This window comes from Kogia breviceps, chromosome 7, assembly GCF_026419965.1.
Source record: "Kogia breviceps isolate mKogBre1 chromosome 7, mKogBre1 haplotype 1, whole genome shotgun sequence".
Taxonomy (NCBI): Eukaryota; Metazoa; Chordata; class Mammalia; order Artiodactyla; family Physeteridae; genus Kogia; species Kogia breviceps.
In genome coordinates, this window is record NC_081316.1 from 12,633,017 (window position 1) to 12,652,995 (window position 19,979).

A 19,979-nucleotide genomic window follows, 5' to 3' on the forward strand; every position below is an offset into this window, starting at 1 on the left:
ATCAGGCTCTGTGCCTGGGAGAATGCAGTGGTCAGGGAAGGCCTCTCTGTGGGAGGGGGGGGGGGACACACATGAAATGACACTAGATGTTGAGAAGGAGCCAGCCATGAAAAGAGCTGAGAGAAGAACATTCCAGATGGGGGAAATAGCCATTGCAAAGGCCCAAGGTAACCAAGCTTAATTAATGGTTACTTCTGCACCCTCAATCTTCCTTCACGGTTGGACCTAGGCCACAGGTCACCAAACACAACCTCATCACACACACTTCACTTGTGAGTTACCAGCAGCGAGCCCTCTCCCTCCTCTCCAGAAGGGAACCCCCAGAGCTGTCATGGGGCTGAGTCAGCTCTGGGCCCGGGGCTGTGCAGACGAGACAGCTATCACCAGGGGCATCAGGTGCCAGGGGTACCACCAGTGACTCTGACCCCCTCCGTTTGCTTGTCCTCCTTGGCGGAACCCCCAGGGCACTGATAGAGCCAAGAGGCAAGTAAACGCTCCCGTCTAACCTTCTCCTGTGTGATCACGGTGTCCCCAGACCACACCGCTCTCTGGGCAAAACCTGTTTCCTCCATTCCTTCTCGAGAGGTGGCCGTGGGGGCCAGTATCAGCACCTGACCCTGAAGCCTGGTGGCTGGAGCTCAACTCACAGTCAGTTGGTTCCCAGGGATGCCTAGCCTTGCCCTGTGCATCTGTCCTTTTTCTCCAACCAGATCCATACAGCAAAGTCCCCACAGAACAGGAGTGGTTTCATTCCCCCGTCGAGGCCTTCGAAGCTCCAAGGTCTTTCTGAGCACCAAAGAGGGGACAAGTCCCTCGAATCCAAGCTTGTCTGAGCATGCCCAGCCTCGCTCAGCCACGTGTTCCCTGAAGAAGGAGTAAGACGTTGCATCTAAGTTGCCAAAGGGCTGAGCAGAAAGTGCTCCTCCCTGGGAAAGCGGTCAAGATTACCCAATCTCGCGAGGGGCTGTGTTGTGTGAACAAGGAGCAGGAGGCCTAGGGCTGCTGAGCTGGGCGTGAGTCGGGCGTTATTTGTACGACTGCCTGCCGGTGCCACCGCAGCTGGGGGTGCCCCCACTCTGCCTGGCACCCAGCAGAGCCAGTTCCCAGTACTGCTCTCCTCCTCCTACAGTGGCAGGTCTGGTGACAGAAGCGGAGCCAGACTTGAGGAAGAAGGGGACAGGACTTCCGCTCTGGCACCTGCAGACTTCTGAGAGCTTCCCGGCAGTGGATTGTAATTGAGCTTTCTCCGATCTTTCCCTGCTCGGAGCTCTCCCAGCCTGCGAACCAGAGGCCCTGGGTCCCAACGATTCATTAACTTGCCTGCAGCCTTTGGGTAAGTCATACACCCCAGGCTTGTTTCCCCATCTCTGGGTTTGGGGAGACTAGACTTGCTCCAGAGCAGTTGTTCCAGACTGAAGGTCAACGCCAACTAGTGGACAAGTGGCTGAGAGGTGCCCATTGCCCAGGATGCCGAGGCCACGTCTGGTAGTCAAGGTGCCGTGACTGCCCGGCGATGTCCGGCAATGCTGGACAGAACGGGGGGTGGCAGGCCAGTTGGCACACAGCTGCTGTGAGCTGCGGGACCTTAGGGGCCATGCCCACTGGAACGTTCCTCCACTCGGGTTCCGTGGGGCGAGATCAGTTAGTGACAAGGCAAAAGTTACCGACTGGGAAGGTTGTAGACTTCAGCAGAAACCCAAGTTAGGCTGAGGAATCGCCTCTCCTAAAGGAACTCTGGGTACAAGACATGCCAGGAAGGTTAAGATAAATGAGACATTATTTTAAATGCTCTGGATGAGCTGCCGTTTTGCTGTCCAGCTTGGGATGATGCCAACAGCTAGAGTGTAATCAAAGGGCCCCTGGGTGTGGCTGTCCTTCTTCCCAGGGCTCGCCAGCAGGGAGTATGGCTCTATCACCTCCATGTCCAGAGCAGGAATTCCAGCAGGAAGATCGTGACCTCCAACAAGTCTTACCGGAAGACCCAGGTGGATCTGGACCTCTGGTAGGTACCATTCTTTTCTCGGTGCTTCTTCCTTTCTGGGTCCTAAGCAAGCTGTCTTCCTCTCGGTTACTCGGTTGTGAATCCCTCCTTCCTTCCCTTCCAAATATCCCCACAGCCTCGCTCCTTGGCTCCCTCCCTCCCTAAGTGCTATCCTTCACCTGCAGATGGCACTCCCCCCAGGGAGGGGGAGGCCCAGTCCACTTTTTTCTAAAAATGTCTTCATGCCTTCTACCTCCAGGCCCTGACCTGGCTCGTCAAAGCGTCCAGCTGGATGACCAAGCGGCCCAGAGTGTGGGGCGGGGGGTTGGTGATGATCAGATCACACGAGAAGAGCTGGGGTAATAAGCAGATCACACGAGAAGAGCTGGGGTAATAAGCAGATCACACAAGAAGAGCTGGGGTAATAAGCAGGTGGGACTCCCACCACTCAGCCGGTGGGGGCCTGTCCAAGTCTGCTTTTCTTGGGCCCCTCAGCGTATCACTAAAGACAGAAACTTCCCAATGGAAGTTTTTTTAAACTTATTACAAAAAGATTTCAAACCTAACAAAAATAAAAAAGGATCGTATCATGAACCCTGTGTTTCATCACTCGGCATCAAGAATTACCTTACTGTCTTAGTCAGCCCAGGCTGTTGTAGACTGGAGGCTAGAGGTCCAGATCAAGGTGCCAGCCAATTGGGTTCCTGGTGGGGACCCTCTTCTTGGCTAGCAGACTCTTCTCTTCTTGCTGTGTCCTCACATGTGGTAGGGGAGAGGGAGGAAGGGAAGGAGGGAGGGAGAGGAAGAATGAGAGAGAAAGAGAGAGAGGAAGCTCTCTGGTGGCTCTTCTTATAAAGGTGCTAATCCCGTCAGGAGGGCCCGAACCCTTAAGACCCCATCTCAACCTAAGTACCTCCCAAAGGCCCTACCTTCTAATTCCATCACATTGGGAGTTAGGGAGTCAACTTATGAATTAGGGGGCAGACACAATTCAATCCATAGCAACTACACAAATCTTTTTTTTTTTTTTTAATCTAAACCTTCACTTTAACATTTCTTTTACTATTTACTCATTTTTGCCAGAGGATTTTAAGGAAGAGATTACCATGTCACAAAATACACATAACCACAATGCTATTTTGTTCCAAACAAAAGTAACGTCTACTATCCAGTCCATATTAAAATTTCCCCAATCCTCTCAAAACAATGCCTTTTAACAGTTTGTTTATTCAGATCAGGATCTAGAGAATGGACACACATGTTGCATTTGGTTGTTGTCTTTTAAGTCTTTTAATAAATAAGTCTCTCCCCCGCCCCATTTTTATGCCATTTATTTGTTTAAAAAGCGGGAGGAGGTGGGGTTGTTTGTCCTATAGAATTCCCAAGTATTGGGTTTAGAGGATTGCTTCTCTGTTCCTTTATCTATGTATTTCCCTGAAGACTGGTAGTTAAATCTAGACTTGAGTTCAAAACTTTTTATTCGAGTATTTCATACATAAATTCCATATATTTCTTATGGCATCACATCAAGAGGCTCATAATTTCTAGTTGCCCCACTTTGATAGACGTTGAGATGATCAGTGGGTCCTGTTGTTGCCAAACTCATCCATCCATTATAAACTTCCCCTTCGACCTTTCATCTTATGGTTTTAGCATCCATTGATGATCTTTGCCTAGATCCATTGTTTCATTAGGATGTTCCAAAACAGTGGTTTCCTGATTCTACCATTTCTTCTGAATTTAATTACTGGAATTCGTCAATTAAAATGAATAGTCCTTCATCGACTACTTGTAGTTACAGGAAATATGCTTCATACAAAAATAGCATACAAAAAAATATATAAATAAATAAATAATAGCATACATATGGATGATTATTTTCCTCTTTCAGTGTTCACAATAGTTAGCGCATTGGCAATCTGTCACAGTGACAAACTAGATGTTGTATATTACTACTTCGAACTCATGGCTATTTTTTTTTTTTTTTTTTTTTTTTGGTGGCACAGGGTCTTAGTTGTGGGAGGCGGGATCCTTAGTTGCGGCATGCAGTCTCCTTAGTTGTGACATGCATGTGGGATCTAGTTCCCTAACCAGGAATCGAACCCAGGCCCCCTGCATTGGGAGCATGGAGTCTTATCCACTGCTCCAGTAGTCACGGCTTTTTATATATTGAATTTGTTTCCATCGATTTGATGTGATATTAAAATTATCCCACTTTTGGCCTCTTCATATGGATTCCTAAACTTTTGTGCGGCCCCTGGTGGTCTTTGAAGGCCCTCAACTTTCTGAACCTTCAAGATTCCCAGGCTTACCTTGTGCATTTCTTGGCCCAGCCCTGAAATTAACCATCTCCTTAAGAATCTCCCTGTCCTAAGGTGGGAAATGGTGTTTAGAGGCCACAGGCTAGGCCTCAGGATAGTCACGGTTATCAAGTTGCCATTGCTTCTAGGCTTTTCACTGGTCGGACCCAGAAAGTAGAGATTTTCTTTAAAAAAAAAAGGAAAACAATTAATTGGTACAAACTTATACTTCCAATTCAAGTTTTAAGACCGCAGGGTTTTACTTAAGCTTTTTTGTTTTATACATAAACATCTTTTCTCTCTTCCACTGAAAGTCTTGCTTCATAACAACATTAGCATTATTTACTTAACCTGTAACATACATAAGATACTTTCAAAATAACAGTAGCAATATCACCAACAATAAGGTGTTGGATATAGTTTCAGATTTCTTTGGTTTTTTGTATTTGGTTTGGTGTTGGAGGGAGGGTGTTTTTGTTTGTTTTTTTGTCTTTGTCCTTAGGACATATCCCACTCCGAATGTAGGTCAAAATTCTGCATTGTAAAGCAACTTAAGTAATGTTTTGTTGTGTGCAGCTAGGTCAGCAACTCGATAGAATTAGGCTCATTTGTCTTAGTTCTCAATTTTGACAGATGTGTTTATTTATGTATTTTTAAATTCTGTAACATATTTACATGGTTGCAAAGTCAAACTATAAAACAAGAAAAATCTCACTTCCGTCCCTGCCCCTCCCCCATAAATTACGATTTTTTTTAGTTTTATTGAAAATAGACATATATGTGTATGTAAAAGTAACAAACTATAAGCACTTTTCTGGTTCTCCTTTTTTAAAAACTAAACAGTACACCCCGAAGATCTCACCCATTCCACGCCTCTCTCCATCTGCATTATGCCTGGTGGTTCAGATGCCCTGTGCCTTATTGAACACTCCCCCTCGTGGATGGTCACTACAGGTAAGTTTCTAATCTTTTGCTTTTACTAACAGTGTTGCAGTGAATGGCTTGTACATGTGTCTTTCTGTATTTTTGCCAGTGTGTCTTTGGGATAGATCCCTAGAAGTAGAATTGCCGAGCTAAATGCTATAGTGTGTGTTCACTTGCTAGTTGCCGTCAGATCCCCTCCGTAGGGACTGAACCACCAAAACTGAATTTTAACAATGTGCAGAAATGAGTAGGAAGACGCAGCACCCAATCTATCACCCACCTGGTGACCAGGCCAGCCTCCCGTTGTTCTACCCAAGGGACAGGCCTGGATGGATCTCACGCAGGAACACCCAGGTCTTGGGAATCCTGGAAGGAAGCATAAAACTCCAGCATCTTTGCTTCGGCTGGAATAACAGTTTAACAGGTAACCCTGTTCATCTCAGGCTGAGCAGGAGCTCTGAGTGGTCTTTTTTGTCTTCTCTGACTGATAAGACAGAAGTTAGTTCTTTGCATGCTTGGTTCCGTAGAGAAAATGTTTCAAGGCATGGATCCAGTGGGGAATTATATCAGATGCTCAGCAAGTGGACATTATTAAATTCATTGGTTTATGTGACCCTGGTCATCTTTCTTTACGAAAGGAAGGGAAATTAACATGGTTAAGATGCATTCGGTCTCTTACTCATTCGAACAACATGAATTGAACCCCCTCTCTGTCCCCGCTCTACTCCCACCTCTAGGCCAGAAATAAAACCCTGCACAGCCTGCAGGCTGAATCCAGCACACAGTTAGTTGTTTGAGGTTTGGCTCACACTATGTTTTTTGAAAAAACAAAAAAAAAATAGTCGCTAACATTTAAAATCAGGGAATTTTACCAGACTAAAAATAAATATCCAGACTTCTGACTTCGCTTGAAAACTTGCCAACCAGCCTGCTCTCCAGGATGGCAGCCGCTGGTGGGAGCCGAGGAGAGACTGCCCCCTGTGGTAGGGCGTGGGCTGCCCCGATTCACTGATGCCCACCCAGCCCTTCCATTCATTTTTCTTGCCTCCTGGGTCATGAGTTTGTGAGAACTGCCCAAGACTGCTAGCTCCCTGAAGATAAGGACCTCCTGTGTCTTACTTGACTTTGACTTTCCAGCATCTGACCTACACCCAAGCACACAGGGTCCTCCGTGTATGTTTGTTGGACGATATAAAGTATCTTGTGGATGCATGCATCACATTTCTCCCAATAGTGAAACTGTGTAATTGTAACACTACTCAGCCCAGACCTTTTTTTTTTTGCTTATAAATTTATTTTATTTTATTTATTTATTTTTGGCTGCATTGGGTCTTCGTTGCTGCGCACGGGCTTTTCTCTAGTTGTGGCGAGCAGGGGCTACTCTTCGTTGCGGTGCGCGGGCTTCTCACTGTGCTGGCTTCTCTTGTTGCGGAGCACAGGCTCTAGGCACGCAGGCATCAGTAGTTGTGGCACATGGGCTCAGTAGTTGTGGCTCGTGGGCTCTAGAGCACAGGCTCAGTAGTTATGGCGCACAGGCTTAGTTGCTCCACGGCATGTGGGATCTTCCCAAACCAGGGCTCGAACCCGTGTCCCCTGCACTGGCAGGCGGATTCTTAACCACTGTGCCACCATGGAAGCCCCTAGCCCAGACCTTTAATGCATATTGGCAGCATAGGTGCCCCTGAACTGTGCCATCTGTCCCACTACCTAAAGCCACTTGTACGTCACTGGACTGCTCCTAAAGTCTTCACTTTGCCATTTGAACTCTTTTCCTCCTAGCAATCTCCTCTCCACCTGAGGACAGCAATGCACACCTCATGAAGTTGCTCGAAAGACCACGTTAGATCACGAATGTCAAGCATGGCCTCTAGTAGTATTCACTTTTATCACGTTATTAACAGTGTTTTCTTTCCAAGTTGGCAACAGTCTCCCCACTCTTAGTTAGTCCGTGCAGTTCAGTTTGGTTTTTCAGCCAATCCGCAAAGAAGAGATTACAGGAGAAATCTCTGTATTCTGAGAATTTTCCAATTCCACTCCCCCACAGACACTGATGGAGGTAAAGATTTTATCGAGAGCTTCATATTTCTGATCAGATCCATTAGTGGCCTAAAGGGGACAATTAGAGCATGTCAGAGCATATATAACTAGGAGCCCTTGGCCACCACTGCATGCTCAGAACTCACTCTTTCCTGAGTACTTGGGCGCAGGAAAGAAGCATGAAGTGGCTTGGGATCCTTGGGCTGGTGGCCCTCTCTGAGTGCCTAGTCGTGTAAGTACGGGGACCGTAAGTGGCATCATCTCTCTTTCTGGGGTTTTCCTTGTCCTCTTATTCTTCCACCCATCAGGGTTACAAGGGAATGTAATCATTCCCTGACAGTCTTGAAGTTCAACTCTCACTTATTGATGAGTACCTTGCCATGGGCAACGTGGGGCCCAAGGGTCTTGGGGTAGGCCTGCAGGGCTGCACAACTCTGGGGGTGAAAGTCACATCGTGACTTATGTGAAAATGGCACTCCTTGGAATTGCTCAGTGCACAACCTGTGCAACTGTAAGTGTGGTCCTATGAACGGCATTTTCCTGTGATTGCTTCTAGGTCTTCTCTCTGCTCTCTCTCCATTTCTGTGTGTATGTGTCTGTATATTCACCTCTGTTTCTCTCTCTTTTATCTCTCCATCCTCTTTGGATGTCTCTGTGCACGTAGAACTCTCTGAGTTTTCGTTTTTGTTTTAGTTTTGTTTTTCTATTTTGACTCTTCCTTGCTTCTCTAGCTTCTTAATTTCCCTAATATTTCCCCATCTCCTGGCTTCCTCTCTCACCCCTCTCTTCTGCTTGAGCCTTGGAGAAAGATCTGGAAGGCTACTTCTAGGCGGATTTACCTCTAACAGGCAGTGTGACCACAGCCAAGTCACAAACTCCCTGCATTTCAAATTCCTCGCCTGTAAAAAGAGGATAATGATCCCCCTTCAGATTCCTTCCCAGAACTTCTTTGAAAAAGGTACATTCGGATGCAATAGCAATGGGAATGGCTGTCATTTCTGACACTTCTTACGTATCAGGTACATTACATACATCATCTCACTTAATACCCAAAGCATTCTATACGGGCGATGGGAGTTATATGCTACCTTTTTCCCTACCGATGGGGAAACTGAGACTCCAAATGGTTATATGGCTTACCCATGTTTACACAACAGTACCTGTGTTCAAATCTAGGTATTTGCCATCGCCTTTGCGTAGCGTCCTGATAATGAGAGGACACTCATAAAAAATGCCTGGAAAATACACAGTGCCATTACAATGCAAGGAATGACAGTCATACTATAACACAGCTGATTGCTGCCCCTTCTCCGTTTCCTTTTCCCAATGCTCGGTGAAAGAATCCCTCTAACAAAGACCAAGACCATGAGAGAAACCCTCAGGGAAAAAAACTTGCTGACAAACTTCCTGGCGATGAACACTGACTACAGGTTGCAGAATTTCCCTCGTGTCCGGAAATTGTCTCTTCATCCCCTGAAGAACTACCTGGATGTGAGTGAGTTGGGTGGATGGCACTCTACAGCGCCCCGTGGCGCTCTGGCCGGGCACTGGGGTTCATCTGGTGGCACCAGGCGGTGTGTTGAGGCTAGGGCTCCTGCAGGAAGCAGAAACACTGGGGAATAGGGACCCCATTCCCAGAGAAGAAGGCACTCTCATCCTCGACTCTTGGTCGGTGGTAACTGGGCCCAGCAATGACCAGGTGGCAGGTGAACATCCGTTTCTTGCCAAAGATATGTCACTAGTTTGAGGGAGACGGTTCCTCCTGAACCAGGTGGGCCACTGAGTTACAGATGAAAGGTGAGCCATGCCTGATCATAAAGCCAACTGCAAATCAAGAATGAAACCCCAGGCAGACAAAGGTCAGCCTCCGCAGATCCAAGAAGGACACCAGTAAAAAGTTACTGAGCCCCTATGGCCTGTGACACCATAAAAATCTAACACTATGGTTATTGTTATTGATTTTAAGAAAAGGTCTCGTCTCTTCATCAAGAATGCATAGGAGGGCTTCCCTGGTGGCGCAGTGGTTGGGAGTCTGCCTGCCGATGCGGGGAACACGGGCTCGTGCCCCAGTCTGGGAGGATCCCGCGTGCCGCCGGAGCGGCTGGGCTCGTGAGCCATGGCCGCTGCACCTGCGCGTCAGGAGCCTGTGCTCCACGGCGGGAGAGGCCGCAACAGTGAGAGGCCCGCGTACCCCTCCCCCCAAAAAAAGAAAAGAATGCATAGGAAGGACAGCCTGAGTGATAGGCAAAGAGTAAATACATGTCAAATAAAAGGGCCAGCAGCGTGGTGGTGATAGGACACGGTCTGAGCTTAGAGGAGGTGGCCTGGGGTGACCTAGGAGGGCCAACTGGAGAAAGAAACAGGCTGGGCCTTAAAAGGGAGACTGGAGAGCTTCCCAAGTGAACGCACCGGGACTCGCCTGGAGGTGCAGTGCTTAAGACTCTGCGCTTCCACTGCAGAGGGACCGGGTTCGATCCCCGGTCAGAGAACTAAGAGCTCGCATGGAAAAAAAAAAAAAAAGAAAAAAATCAAATGAAGGCACCGGTCTGAGCAGAGGCTGTGAGGTGGGGTGGTTGGAAAGTGATCTCAGGAGACACAGGACACCTCAAGGGAAGCAGCATTCTGGGAATCGAGGGTGGCCAGGGCGACCAGACCTGACCACAGCACCCCTCCCCGGCCCCTGTAGCTAGCCTATGTCGGCAACATCACCATTGGAACGCCCCCTCAGCAGTTCAAGGTCCTCTTTGACACCGGCTCAGGTGACCTGTGGGTGCCCTCCACCTACTGCAGCAGTGCCTCCTGCCGTGAGTACCTGCACCCCCCGCCCATCTTGTACTCCCCCTACCACCCCCTTCTCCGTCCCTGGCACCCGACGGGAACACATCTCTTGTGTCCACAGGTACACACAAGGTATTCAACCCTCACAAGTCCACCACCTTCCGGCCCTCGGGCCGGCACGTCGACCTCACCTACGGCTCCGGGAGGATGGTTGGATTTCTTGGCTACGACACTGTTCGGGTAACTGGAAACCAGAAGTCGAGTCAGGGCTGGCCCTGGGAGCAACCGCAGCTTACAAAACAGATGCAAGGCCAACTGGGAGGGCCCGTCTTTCCCAAAGTCCCCGAGTGGCTGGCCACCCACCCCACAGTGCTGTGTCCCTTGGGAGACAGCGTCCCTGCTGACACACAAACTCCCAGAATGGCTGACCCAGAGAGTGGCTTGGGGTGTGGATTTGCAGCTGCTTTGCCCATGAGCAGCTCCAGGTTCGTTTGGCTGGGAGCAGGGAGAGGGGGGAAAAAAGCACCCACTCTTATATCCTCAGACCGTGCTAGGTACTTTCATGGTAACAACTCGTTTAATCCTGCAGCAACCCCACACAGCAAGTGCTATGATTAGCTCCATTATACAGATGAGGGAACTGAGGTGCAGAAAGCCAGGGCCTCGCCAAGGTCAGGCATCAGAAAAACGGTGGAGCTGGGCTGGCCAGTCAGGATTCATGCTGGTGTGCGGTATTTGGGGAGAGGATAAAACTGATCTTCGGCCCTTGAGGGAAACTGAGGGCTTCGGGAATCCGGACAGGGAAAGCAGGGGGCCGCAGATGTGGGAGGGGCCTGATAAGGGGGGGGCCGTAAGAGGGGGCCTTTGAGTGTCTAATAAAAAGTATGGCCTGCATCCCCCAAAGGGCCTGAGTTCTCTCCCTCTCTCTCTCTCTCTCTCTCTCTCTCTCTCTCTCTCTCTCTCTCTCTGTCACACACACACACACACACGCACACGCAAACACATCCCCAAAGCGTGTTTCCCAGGCAGAATATTCATAAGAACCCTGGCAGCGACATTGTAAAATGGGCTTCTGTCTTCCTGGGCAGATGCAGAAACCATGATGCACTGCAATGAACTCAGTCCATTTCGCTCATCAGATCATAGTGATGCCAAAGAGAAGACTATCCAGCTCTCTGCTCACTTGGTCCTCAAGTGGGAACCATTTGGTCCCGTCCTGAGCCTCAGTTTCCCCACCAGCACAGAAGGCATGAGGCGAATTTGACTCACTTCAGATACTGTTTGCAGGAAGGGCAGGTGTTGGTTAAAAGCCACAGCCCCGCACCAATGGAACCCAAATTCCAGTCCCAGCTTGGTCTAACCATCTGAGGTCAACCCAGGGCACGGCCAGGCCTCAGTTCCTCTCTGCGGTGCTCATGGCATCTCCATCCCAACCCAGCCCCCGCCCCACTTCCCAAACCTTTATGTGGGGACATTCTCTTCTCCCACAGATCGGGAAACTTATCGATATGGGCCAGCCGTTTGCCCTGAGCCAGTTACAGTTTGGGATGGAACACGCACCCTTCGATGGCATGCTGGGCTTGGGCTACCCCAGCCTCGCCCTCCAAGGGACCACCCCCATCTTCGACACCCTGAGGAAACGAGGCCTCATTCCTCAGCCTGTCTTTGCCTTCTACTTGAGCACGTAAGTCTGAACGGGACAAGCGCTCTACGTCAGCTGTAAGACGCTTTCAGGTGCGTGAAAAGTTGTAGTCTACCTGATCCAGAAGTTTCCTGAGAGACAGTCTAGCCCGGGATGGCTGTGGCCCCGCCCCCACATGTGGCCCCGCCCCCACATGTGGCCCCGCCCCTGGTTTTTGTAAGAAAAGTTTCATGGGAACGCAGCCATGCTCACCCAGGGCTCAGGGGCAGCAGCTTGGTCCAGGGGGTGTGAAGGGAGGAGCGAGAGCGGTGGGAGGGGTCAGGATGGAGGTTGGAGGAAAAGGCAACGGGATGTGCTGATGGATCTGATATGGAAGGAAGGAGAGCGACGGCGCGAAGCTTTCCTCCTAACATTTCACCGGGAGCCCAGAAGCGGCTACACGATTCGCAGGCGCCAGTGCGAAATGAAAACGTGGGGCGTCTGGTTCAGAGAGTATTAGGAAATTCAAGACAGGGAGAGCAGGGGCGCAGGGACCTGCTGAGGGGGAGGCCCCATGGCGGGCACAGGTCACACACACTCATTAGTCGCTGACCGACCTCGGACAGGTCCTCAATCCCTCCGGGCCTCGATTTCCGTCTGTGTAACATGGGGCCCCTAGCAGTGCCTCGCACGGGCGGAGAAGCACAGCCCTCAGACAGTGCCTGCCGTTATTCTCCTACAAGGAGCCCTCGCCCTTCCTTCTCTCCTCAGCCAGAAGGAGAATGGGAGCGTGGTGATGCTTGGCGGGGTGGACCACCGCTACCACAAAGGAGAGCTCCAGTGGATACCAGTGTCCCGAACCCACTACTGGCAGATAACCATGAGCCGGTAAGCCTCCCCCTCTGAGGGCCACCTCAAGCGACGCTCCCACACGTGCACACGGACACGTGCAGACACACAACGCAGACACGCACTCACAGACACAGACATACGCTCCACCCCCAAGGACACATGTATAAACACACGCCTAGGCACACATGTAAACAGGCACAGACACACACACAGACACACACACACAGACACACACACAGACACACAGGTACACACACCACCCATGGGTTGGTTCATAATCACTCCAGGCCCCTGACCAGGGCTCTGACCAGGGTCCTGAACAGGGTTCAGAGAGACGTGTGCAGCCCGAGACGGCTGCAGCCACCACGCTGTGAGGCAGGGAGCAAGCTTTGAAGACCCCAAAGTGCAATGACAAGAGGATCAGGCAGGATTTCACCAGCTGAACAGGGTTGTGATAAGTTGACCAACTGTCTAGGGTTACCCGGGACCGAGGGAGTTCTCACTACACAAAACTACCAGTTTCAAAACAGGGAAAGTCCTGGACAAGCCAGGAAAACTGGTTTCCTTAGGGAGAAGCTCCCGGGCAGTGGAGAGAGGTTGGCTGCATTCTTGAGACCTGAAAGCAACTCATACAAAGACACACTCCCACCACCCGGAGCCACCACCCCCCATCCCGGGCACACAGTGGGGCAGGGGCTGTGACAGAGATAATCAGGAAGCCGGGATCCAGGAGTGGCCTGAGAGCAAGGGACAATAATTGACGGGATTCTGAGTGATACCCTCAGACAAAAGCTTACGTGTCCTTTGGAGGCCCCTGGGCTAGCTCAGGCGTCGCCTGACCAGGGGCCTCAGTGTCTGAGCTGCGTGAGTGGACCACGCTGGGAGACAGCCTCTCCCAGGGCAGCCTGTGTCTCCGACACCCCTACTCTCAGCATCCTCTGCCCCAGAGAACCTCTATCTTCACTGTGTGGGTGGACCCATTATTAGCCACACAGCACATACAGGGCTCTGGTTGTTCCTCATCCATTTTTTCATTCATTCATTCATTCATTCAACAAACATACATTGTGCATCCGCTGTGTGCTAGGCACTTGAGAGAGGCACTGAGGCTACAACTTGCCCTTACATCTAGTAAGGCAGACGTACATGAGACGAGTCACACACATAATAATGAATTTCCACCTCAGTACATGATAGAAATGAGGAAGAGTCTACAGAGAGTGACCAAGACAGGAGCCTGATCTAGTCTGGGGAGGAAGAATTCCCTGAAAAAGTGACAAGTGAGCTGGAACCTGGAAGATGAGGAGAAATTAGCTAGACAAAGGGGATGGGGGTTTTCTAGGAAGGGCGACCAGCACATGCCAAGGCCCTGAGGCACCAAAGAGCCCGATGCATTCAGGAACTGAAAGGAAGTCAACGAAGCTTAGGTGACCAGAGCAAAGGAAAACAGAGTCAGGGCATGAGCTGAAGGGAGACAGTCAGGGAGCGGGACAGTCGTACGGGGAGACTTCAAGTGATCCTAGTGACCACGTTGTCCAATTATCTTTCAGGATCACCATGAATGGTATGGTTTTTGGTTGTTTCCGCGGCTGCCAGGCCATTGTGGATACCGGGACCTCGTTCCTATTTGGCCCAAGTACACTGATCAGCGTCATGCGGAGGCACATCGGAGCCAGATTTATCAATCACGAGGTGAAGGGTCCTGCCACAGGGTCACCCCGGGGCTCTCCACACACCAGGGAGCTCCTGGGCCAACCCCTCTCCCTCTTTCTCTAACAGTTTGCGGTTTCATGTAGCTCTGTGGCTCGCCTGCCTACTATCGTCTTCACCATCAATGGCAAGGACTACCGAGTGCCCCCTCAAGCCTACATCAGAAAGGTGAAGGGCCAACCCTGGTGGAATTGCAGGAACCCTTGGGCTCCTGCTTGCAGGCGGGGGCCCTGTGCAGGCCATGCCACACCATTGCAGATGCCGCAGAGCCCCTGTGGCTGGGCCAGTGCCTCCCACAAAACCAACCACTTGAGAGTAAGGGGCAGTCTAGGACTTCCATCATCCTGAAATCAATGGGACAGCACCCCGTGCCGGCCTGGTGCGAGGCACAGGGAGAAGGGAACGCTAAGGGCCTCTGCCCTCAAGGAGCTTCCGTTCAACCAGAGCCCTCACACGGATGAACACGGAAAGTCAGCTCGAGCAATCCCTCGATAGGCCCAGTGACGGGGGGTGGGGGGCACAGTCTCAGTGTGTTGTCCCACCGTAATGGTTAACGGTCCCCCTCCCACCTCGAAAGTGTCCTGGTTTGGATGACAAATGACATGGTTACCCTAGACCTCGCCTGCCACTTCCCCTTGCTAAGCCCCGGTTCCCACTCTGTGAGTTGGGGTACCAGACCCCTCTGTGGGGAGGCTGCATGCTCGCGGGAATTCAGGGTGCACAGTGACTGCATGGCCCTCACACAGGGCTGAGGCTTAACGTCAGCTCCCTATGGGAGTTCAGAGGAGGCTGATGGGCTCCAGGAAGGCTTTGAGGAAGAGAGGGAATTTCAGTCATTCTAAACCCCCAGCCTCATGGAGGCCCGAGGAGGCCTGCATGCGTCCAGGCAAATCACTGGACCCCATGCAAACGGCACCCCCGGGGGCGGAGCCAAGGGGTGCCCGGCACAGATTAGAGTGATGTTGGCTCTCCACCGGGGAGCACAGGGTAAGTCTCCCAAGCCCGCCTGGAGTGGCCAGGGAGGGTGAGCGCGGGGCCGGGAAGGCTTCCTAGAGGGGCTGAGCACAGTCTCTAAGAACAGGTCTGGGGAAGAGGGAGAAGCAAAGGCATTCCCTGCAGAGAAAACAGAGAGCATGGGTCAGAAGGAAAGAAACAGCACAGTATGAGGGGAACTACAGGCCATTCTTGCTCTCTTCTTTACAATTGTATTCAAGTACAGTTGATAGACAATGTGCTGTGAATTTCTGCTGTACAGCAAACTGACTCAGTTATACATGCATTTGTATTCTTTTCCTTATTCTTTTCCACTACAGTTTATCACGGGATACTGAATAGAGTTCCCTGTGCTATACAGTAGGACCTTTTGGTTTATCCATCCTCTCTATAGTACGTGGCATCTGCTAATCCCAAACTCCCAGTCCTCCCCTCCCCCAGCCCCCCTCCCTCACGGCAGCCACACGTCTTGGCCGTTCTTGGTCTTGGATGGGCACCCCACTTCCGCAGCTGCTGAGAGAGCCACTTGGTTCTTACCAAAGGAGGGAAATAAAACTAAGAAGCTGCCGGCTCTGGATGCCGAGAGGGTGGCAGGTAAGGGCTCAGGCTGACTGGTGTGCATTTCCGTCTCTCCCAGAGCCGTCGGGGCTTCTGCCTCAGCAGCTTGGCAGGGGGCACAGAGAGCTTAAGCCGGTCGGAGACCTGGATCCTGGGCGACGTCTTCCTGAGGCTGTATTTCTCGGTTTACGATCGGGGAAACAACAGGGTTGGCCTGGCTCCCGCAGTGTAAAGGCTGGGGCCGCTTCAGCAATCAATCAGGCCCCCTCCAAACACACACTCGCTCACACGTAGGGCACTCCCACCCAGGGGTGGCGGTGGACTGTGTTTGGTGCTCTGCAAATCCCCAATCTCAGCAAAGAATAAAAGTTTCCGTTCTCAACGGTGCTAATACAAATGGGTGCCTCTGTTTGGGTCGGGGAGGTGCATCATAATCGGGCAGGATCTAGAACCTAGTCAGAACCACAAGTGAGAGGAGCCAAACTCCAACTGGCTTCACGGAAAGGGGAGACTTAACGGGAAGGACGCTCGGGATCCGGGACACAGGAACCACAGCAGATGCAAAGATCTCAGTGACTGGACCCAAGAAATCAGCAGCCATCAGCTCCCTCCTCTCCCTCACTCTTTCCCGTCTCTCATCTTTGATTCTCTGAGCCTGACAACTTTCTTTCCTCACACTTCTACACATATATCCCTAACGCGTCTAATCCCTAAAGAAAGAAGCTCAGAAAAACTTCCGGATACCAAAGAGGCCTCTGATTGGTCCACCTCAGATCACGTGTCCAGCCCTGGACCAACCATCCTGGCGGGGGGCTTGGGGGTACTATGATTGGCTTTACTTGATCACGTGGCCCTGCGCAACGTGACTGACCGTCTCCTCCGGCAACACGTGACTGCAGCTGGGGCGAGGCAGCCGCGAAGGAAGTGGCGGGGGTGTTCTAGGCAGGAGACCAGTTGTGACGGCCCCCACCAACTCCGCCCCCTCCTCATTCGGAGCGACGGTAACGGGTAATAAAAATAGATTCTACTCTTCCCATCTCACAGGACCTTTGGCAGTGGCCTTCTGCTCCAGGGGGGTTCTGGGTGAGGCCCTTGAAGCTGGATGGTTCCCCCTTGTCCCCCACCCCAGTCACCAGCTCTCTGCCACGCACACCTGCAGTGTCCTTTCCAGTCCCACTTCGCAAGTGACGGGCCGTGCGGATCCCCGAGCCATGCCCACCCCTCGAGGCCCCAGCAGGCTCCTTCCCGTGGCCTCCAAGGCTGCTGGGGAGGATGCCACGCCTGTAAAAGGGTCCCAGGGCGCACTCAGCCTTCAGCCTTTCTGAGCTCCCTCCAGGGGCAGAGCTACAAACCACTGGTTAGAGCTGCCATGGTTTGGCACATTTGGAGTGGAAGCATCACTTCTTCCTACGTGGAAGCAGAGGCCCAGGCTGGGGACAGCAGGGGTCAGAGGTGGAGGGAGACCCACATGAGAGAAGGAGCAGGAAAGAACAAACACGGAGGAAAACACACCCGACGCAACGCACACAATGGGCCTTTACTCGGGCAAGACCAATCAGCGAAAGGGACGACTCCCTTCCTTCCTCATCTTTTCATTCGGGACAGATTTACTGAGCACCTACTATGTGCCAGGTGCTGTGGTGGACCCCAGGGATAGAGGGCTGGGTTAGGAACCCACCACCGATTCATGGAGACAGATAAAGAGACAACCCCCAATGGGGAGGGCCAGACGGAGAAAACAACACAGGTGTGGGTAGGGGCCAGAGGAGTGAGGAGTGTCCTCTTCAGGGACCAGGGAAAGGATGCAGTAGGGCGAGAGGGGGGCATTAACTTCCGTCTTGTCTCCCCACCTTGAAACACACCCCTAAGCCTTGCAGTTACCTTCTCTGTGCAGATCTGCCGTATGTCCACGGTTACGTGTGCCTGGTCCCTCTGGGATGGCACTGGATTATGATCGGCTTGAGGTGGGTGAAAGAGGACTGGTTGCAGAGCTGATAAAGGGGGAAAAGGTGAGAGCAGAAATGGCTTTTTTTTTTTAGACAGTAATGGAGACTCAAGTGAACAGTTTGTCAAACTCATTTTCCAAGTGGTCTTCATGGAACCATAAGCAATGTCTCTATTGGCGAGAAACTACCAATAAGAGTAAGAATAAGAGCTCTGGTTAATTACATATGCCATTTCACTGTCTCCCCATGAGCCCCTGCGGGGCATGACCCCCATTGTACAGATGAAGGAAGTCTCCTCCAATCTTCCGGCTCCAGTACTGGTTACAGGCACATGGTAGGCCCTCAATAAATACATGTTGAATAAATGAATGGATGAATTGGTAGATGCTTCCACTGGAACGCGCTGCTGCATCCGTGTCGGGAGACATGTGGTGTCAGCATGGCTTACTGCCGTAATATGAATCAGAAAAAGTCAGGCTCTGCTTCCCTAGATGAGCCTAAGGCCAGGGCTGGAGCTGTGTCTGTTAATGAGCCCACTGTTCCTGAGGCTCTATGTTTGTAGCCTGTGCTACCAACATGAGGATAAATTCTGATCTTCATCAACTTTTTAATTTTATTTATATTTTTTTGTCCGTGCTGCATAGCATGTGGGATCTTAATTCCCCAACCAGGGTCATACCCATGTCCCCTGCATTGGAAGGGTGGAATCTGAACCACTGGACCGCCAGCTAAGTCCCAAAGTCTGACCTTCGAAGCAACAATCTTCCCCGACCTTCCACTTTTGTCCTTTACCCAATGCAGACCAAAGAGATTTATAGCCACCGGTGAGAGAAAAAACAGGGAAAGATAGATCTTAAACACTTCTTGAAAGAGTGTAAATTGGAACACTCTTTTTGGAACGACTTGTTCTTAAAAGATGTATGGTCTTTGTCCCAGTAATTTTGCATCTAAGGTTTGTGCTAAAGCGATGATCAGAAGCACCTTCAAACATAAATAAGCAGGGGTGTAGCCCTCAGAGTCGCCTACAAAAGGGAAAATTGGGGGCATCCCAGGCCCGTTAAACATAAAGTGTCCACAGCATAGATAGGCCATCATGCAACCAACCGCCTTAAAATTGTGTTTCAGCAGAATATTTAATGTTATGAGAAATCATTCCAGTATGACATTGAGAAAAAAGAACAGAATACAAATCAGCCTGATCCCAGGTTTGCTAACCACGTGGAAGACAGTGCAGCGTACTCGCCAGGCATGTACATCCGGGAGCTTTTCTGCCTGGGTTCAAATCCCACCTCTGACCCCTACCAGTCATGTGACTGGTAGATGACCTACCAGTTCATCTCTGGACATCAGTTTCCCATCCTGTAAGTTTGGGGTAAGGATAGTTCCTCCCTCACTCATCATCAAGAAAATACAAATCAAATGACAATGACATACCATCTCCCATCTATCAGGATGGTCATTATCAAAAAACAAAAGATAACAGGTGTTGTCGAGGACGTGGAACCCTGTACACTGTTGGCGGGGATGTGAAATGGTGTAGCCGCTGGAAAACAGAATGGAGGTTCCTCAGAAACTTAAAAAGAGAATTACTCTTTGATCCAGCAATCCCACTTCTGGGTATGTGTTCCAAAAACTTAACACCATGATCTCAAGGGGATATTTGTCCTGTCATGTGCGTTGCAACATCATTCACAATAGCCAAGATGTGGAAACAACTTAGCTCCATCAACAGTTGAATGGATAAAGGAAATGTGGAAGAGACATAGAATGGAATATTATTCAGCCTTTCAAAAATTATATTTAGTTATTTGGCCGTGCCGGGCCTTCGTTGCGGCACTCAGGATTCCCAGTGCGGCATGCAGGATCTTTAGTTGCATCATGCGAACTCTTAGTTGTGGTATGTGGGACCTAGTTCCCTGACCAGGGATCAAACCCAGGCCCCCTGCATTGAGAGCACGGAGTCTTATACACTGAGCCACCAGGGAAGTCCCAGTCATGGTTTTTTATATATTTAATTTTGTTTCAGTCGATTTGACGTGATGCTAAAATTGTCCCACTTTGGCCTCTTTATATGGATTCCTGAACTTTTTGTGCGGCCCCTGGTGATGTGTGCAGGCGCTCACCTTTCTGGTCCTGCAACATTCCCACGCTTATCTTGTGCATTTCTCGGCCCAGCCCTGAAATCAAACATCTCTTCAAGAATCTCTAGATCCTCTGGTGGGAAATGGTGTTTAGAGGCCACAAGCTAGTCCTCGGGATAGTCAGTGAGTCACTGTTAT

At 50.7% G+C, this 19,979-nt stretch overlaps 1 protein-coding gene and 1 long non-coding RNA gene across 3 annotated transcripts in view; one reads left to right on the top strand and one right to left on the bottom strand.

Moving 5' to 3' along the window:
* LOC136794467 (uncharacterized) overlaps window positions 1-19,979 on the bottom strand; it is a 48,694-nt gene that overhangs the window by 1,541 nt on the left and 27,174 nt on the right. For both annotated transcript variants that reach the window (XR_010841259.1, XR_010841258.1), the window contains 4 exons: window positions 17,636-17,745; window positions 5,486-5,571; window positions 4,294-4,466; window positions 2,609-2,729 (listed from right to left, as the gene is read on the bottom strand). This is a non-coding gene — a long non-coding RNA (uncharacterized lncRNA). The remainder of the gene's footprint in view (window positions 1-2,608; window positions 2,730-4,293; window positions 4,467-5,485; window positions 5,572-17,635; window positions 17,746-19,979) is intronic.
* Window positions 1,958-16,134, top strand: LOC131760514 (pregnancy-associated glycoprotein 2-like). Its single transcript, XM_067037344.1, has 10 exons — window positions 1,958-2,002; window positions 5,125-5,235; window positions 8,583-8,733; window positions 9,929-10,046; window positions 10,142-10,260; window positions 11,511-11,704; window positions 12,413-12,529; window positions 14,044-14,185; window positions 14,273-14,371; window positions 15,834-16,134. The coding sequence occupies exons 3-10, from the start codon at window positions 8,608-8,610 to the stop codon at window positions 15,984-15,986; spliced, it is 1,068 nt and encodes a 355-aa protein (XP_066893445.1). The 5' UTR covers window positions 1,958-2,002; window positions 5,125-5,235; window positions 8,583-8,607; the 3' UTR covers window positions 15,987-16,134.

What these genes read in the sequence shown, in the direction of transcription:
- LOC131760514 (XM_067037344.1), top strand. Translation starts at nt 8,608, where the DNA reads ATGAGAGAAACCCTCAGGGAAAAAAACTTGCTGACAAACTTCCTGGCG. An exon ending in CCCTGAAGAACTACCTGGAT is followed by an intron (nt 8,734 to 9,928) that starts GTGAGTGAGTTG and finishes CGGCCCCTGTAG; the next exon opens with CTAGCCTATGTCGGCAACAT. An exon ending in CTGCAGCAGTGCCTCCTGCC is followed by an intron (nt 10,047 to 10,141) that starts GTGAGTACCTGC and finishes TTGTGTCCACAG; the next exon opens with GTACACACAAGGTATTCAAC.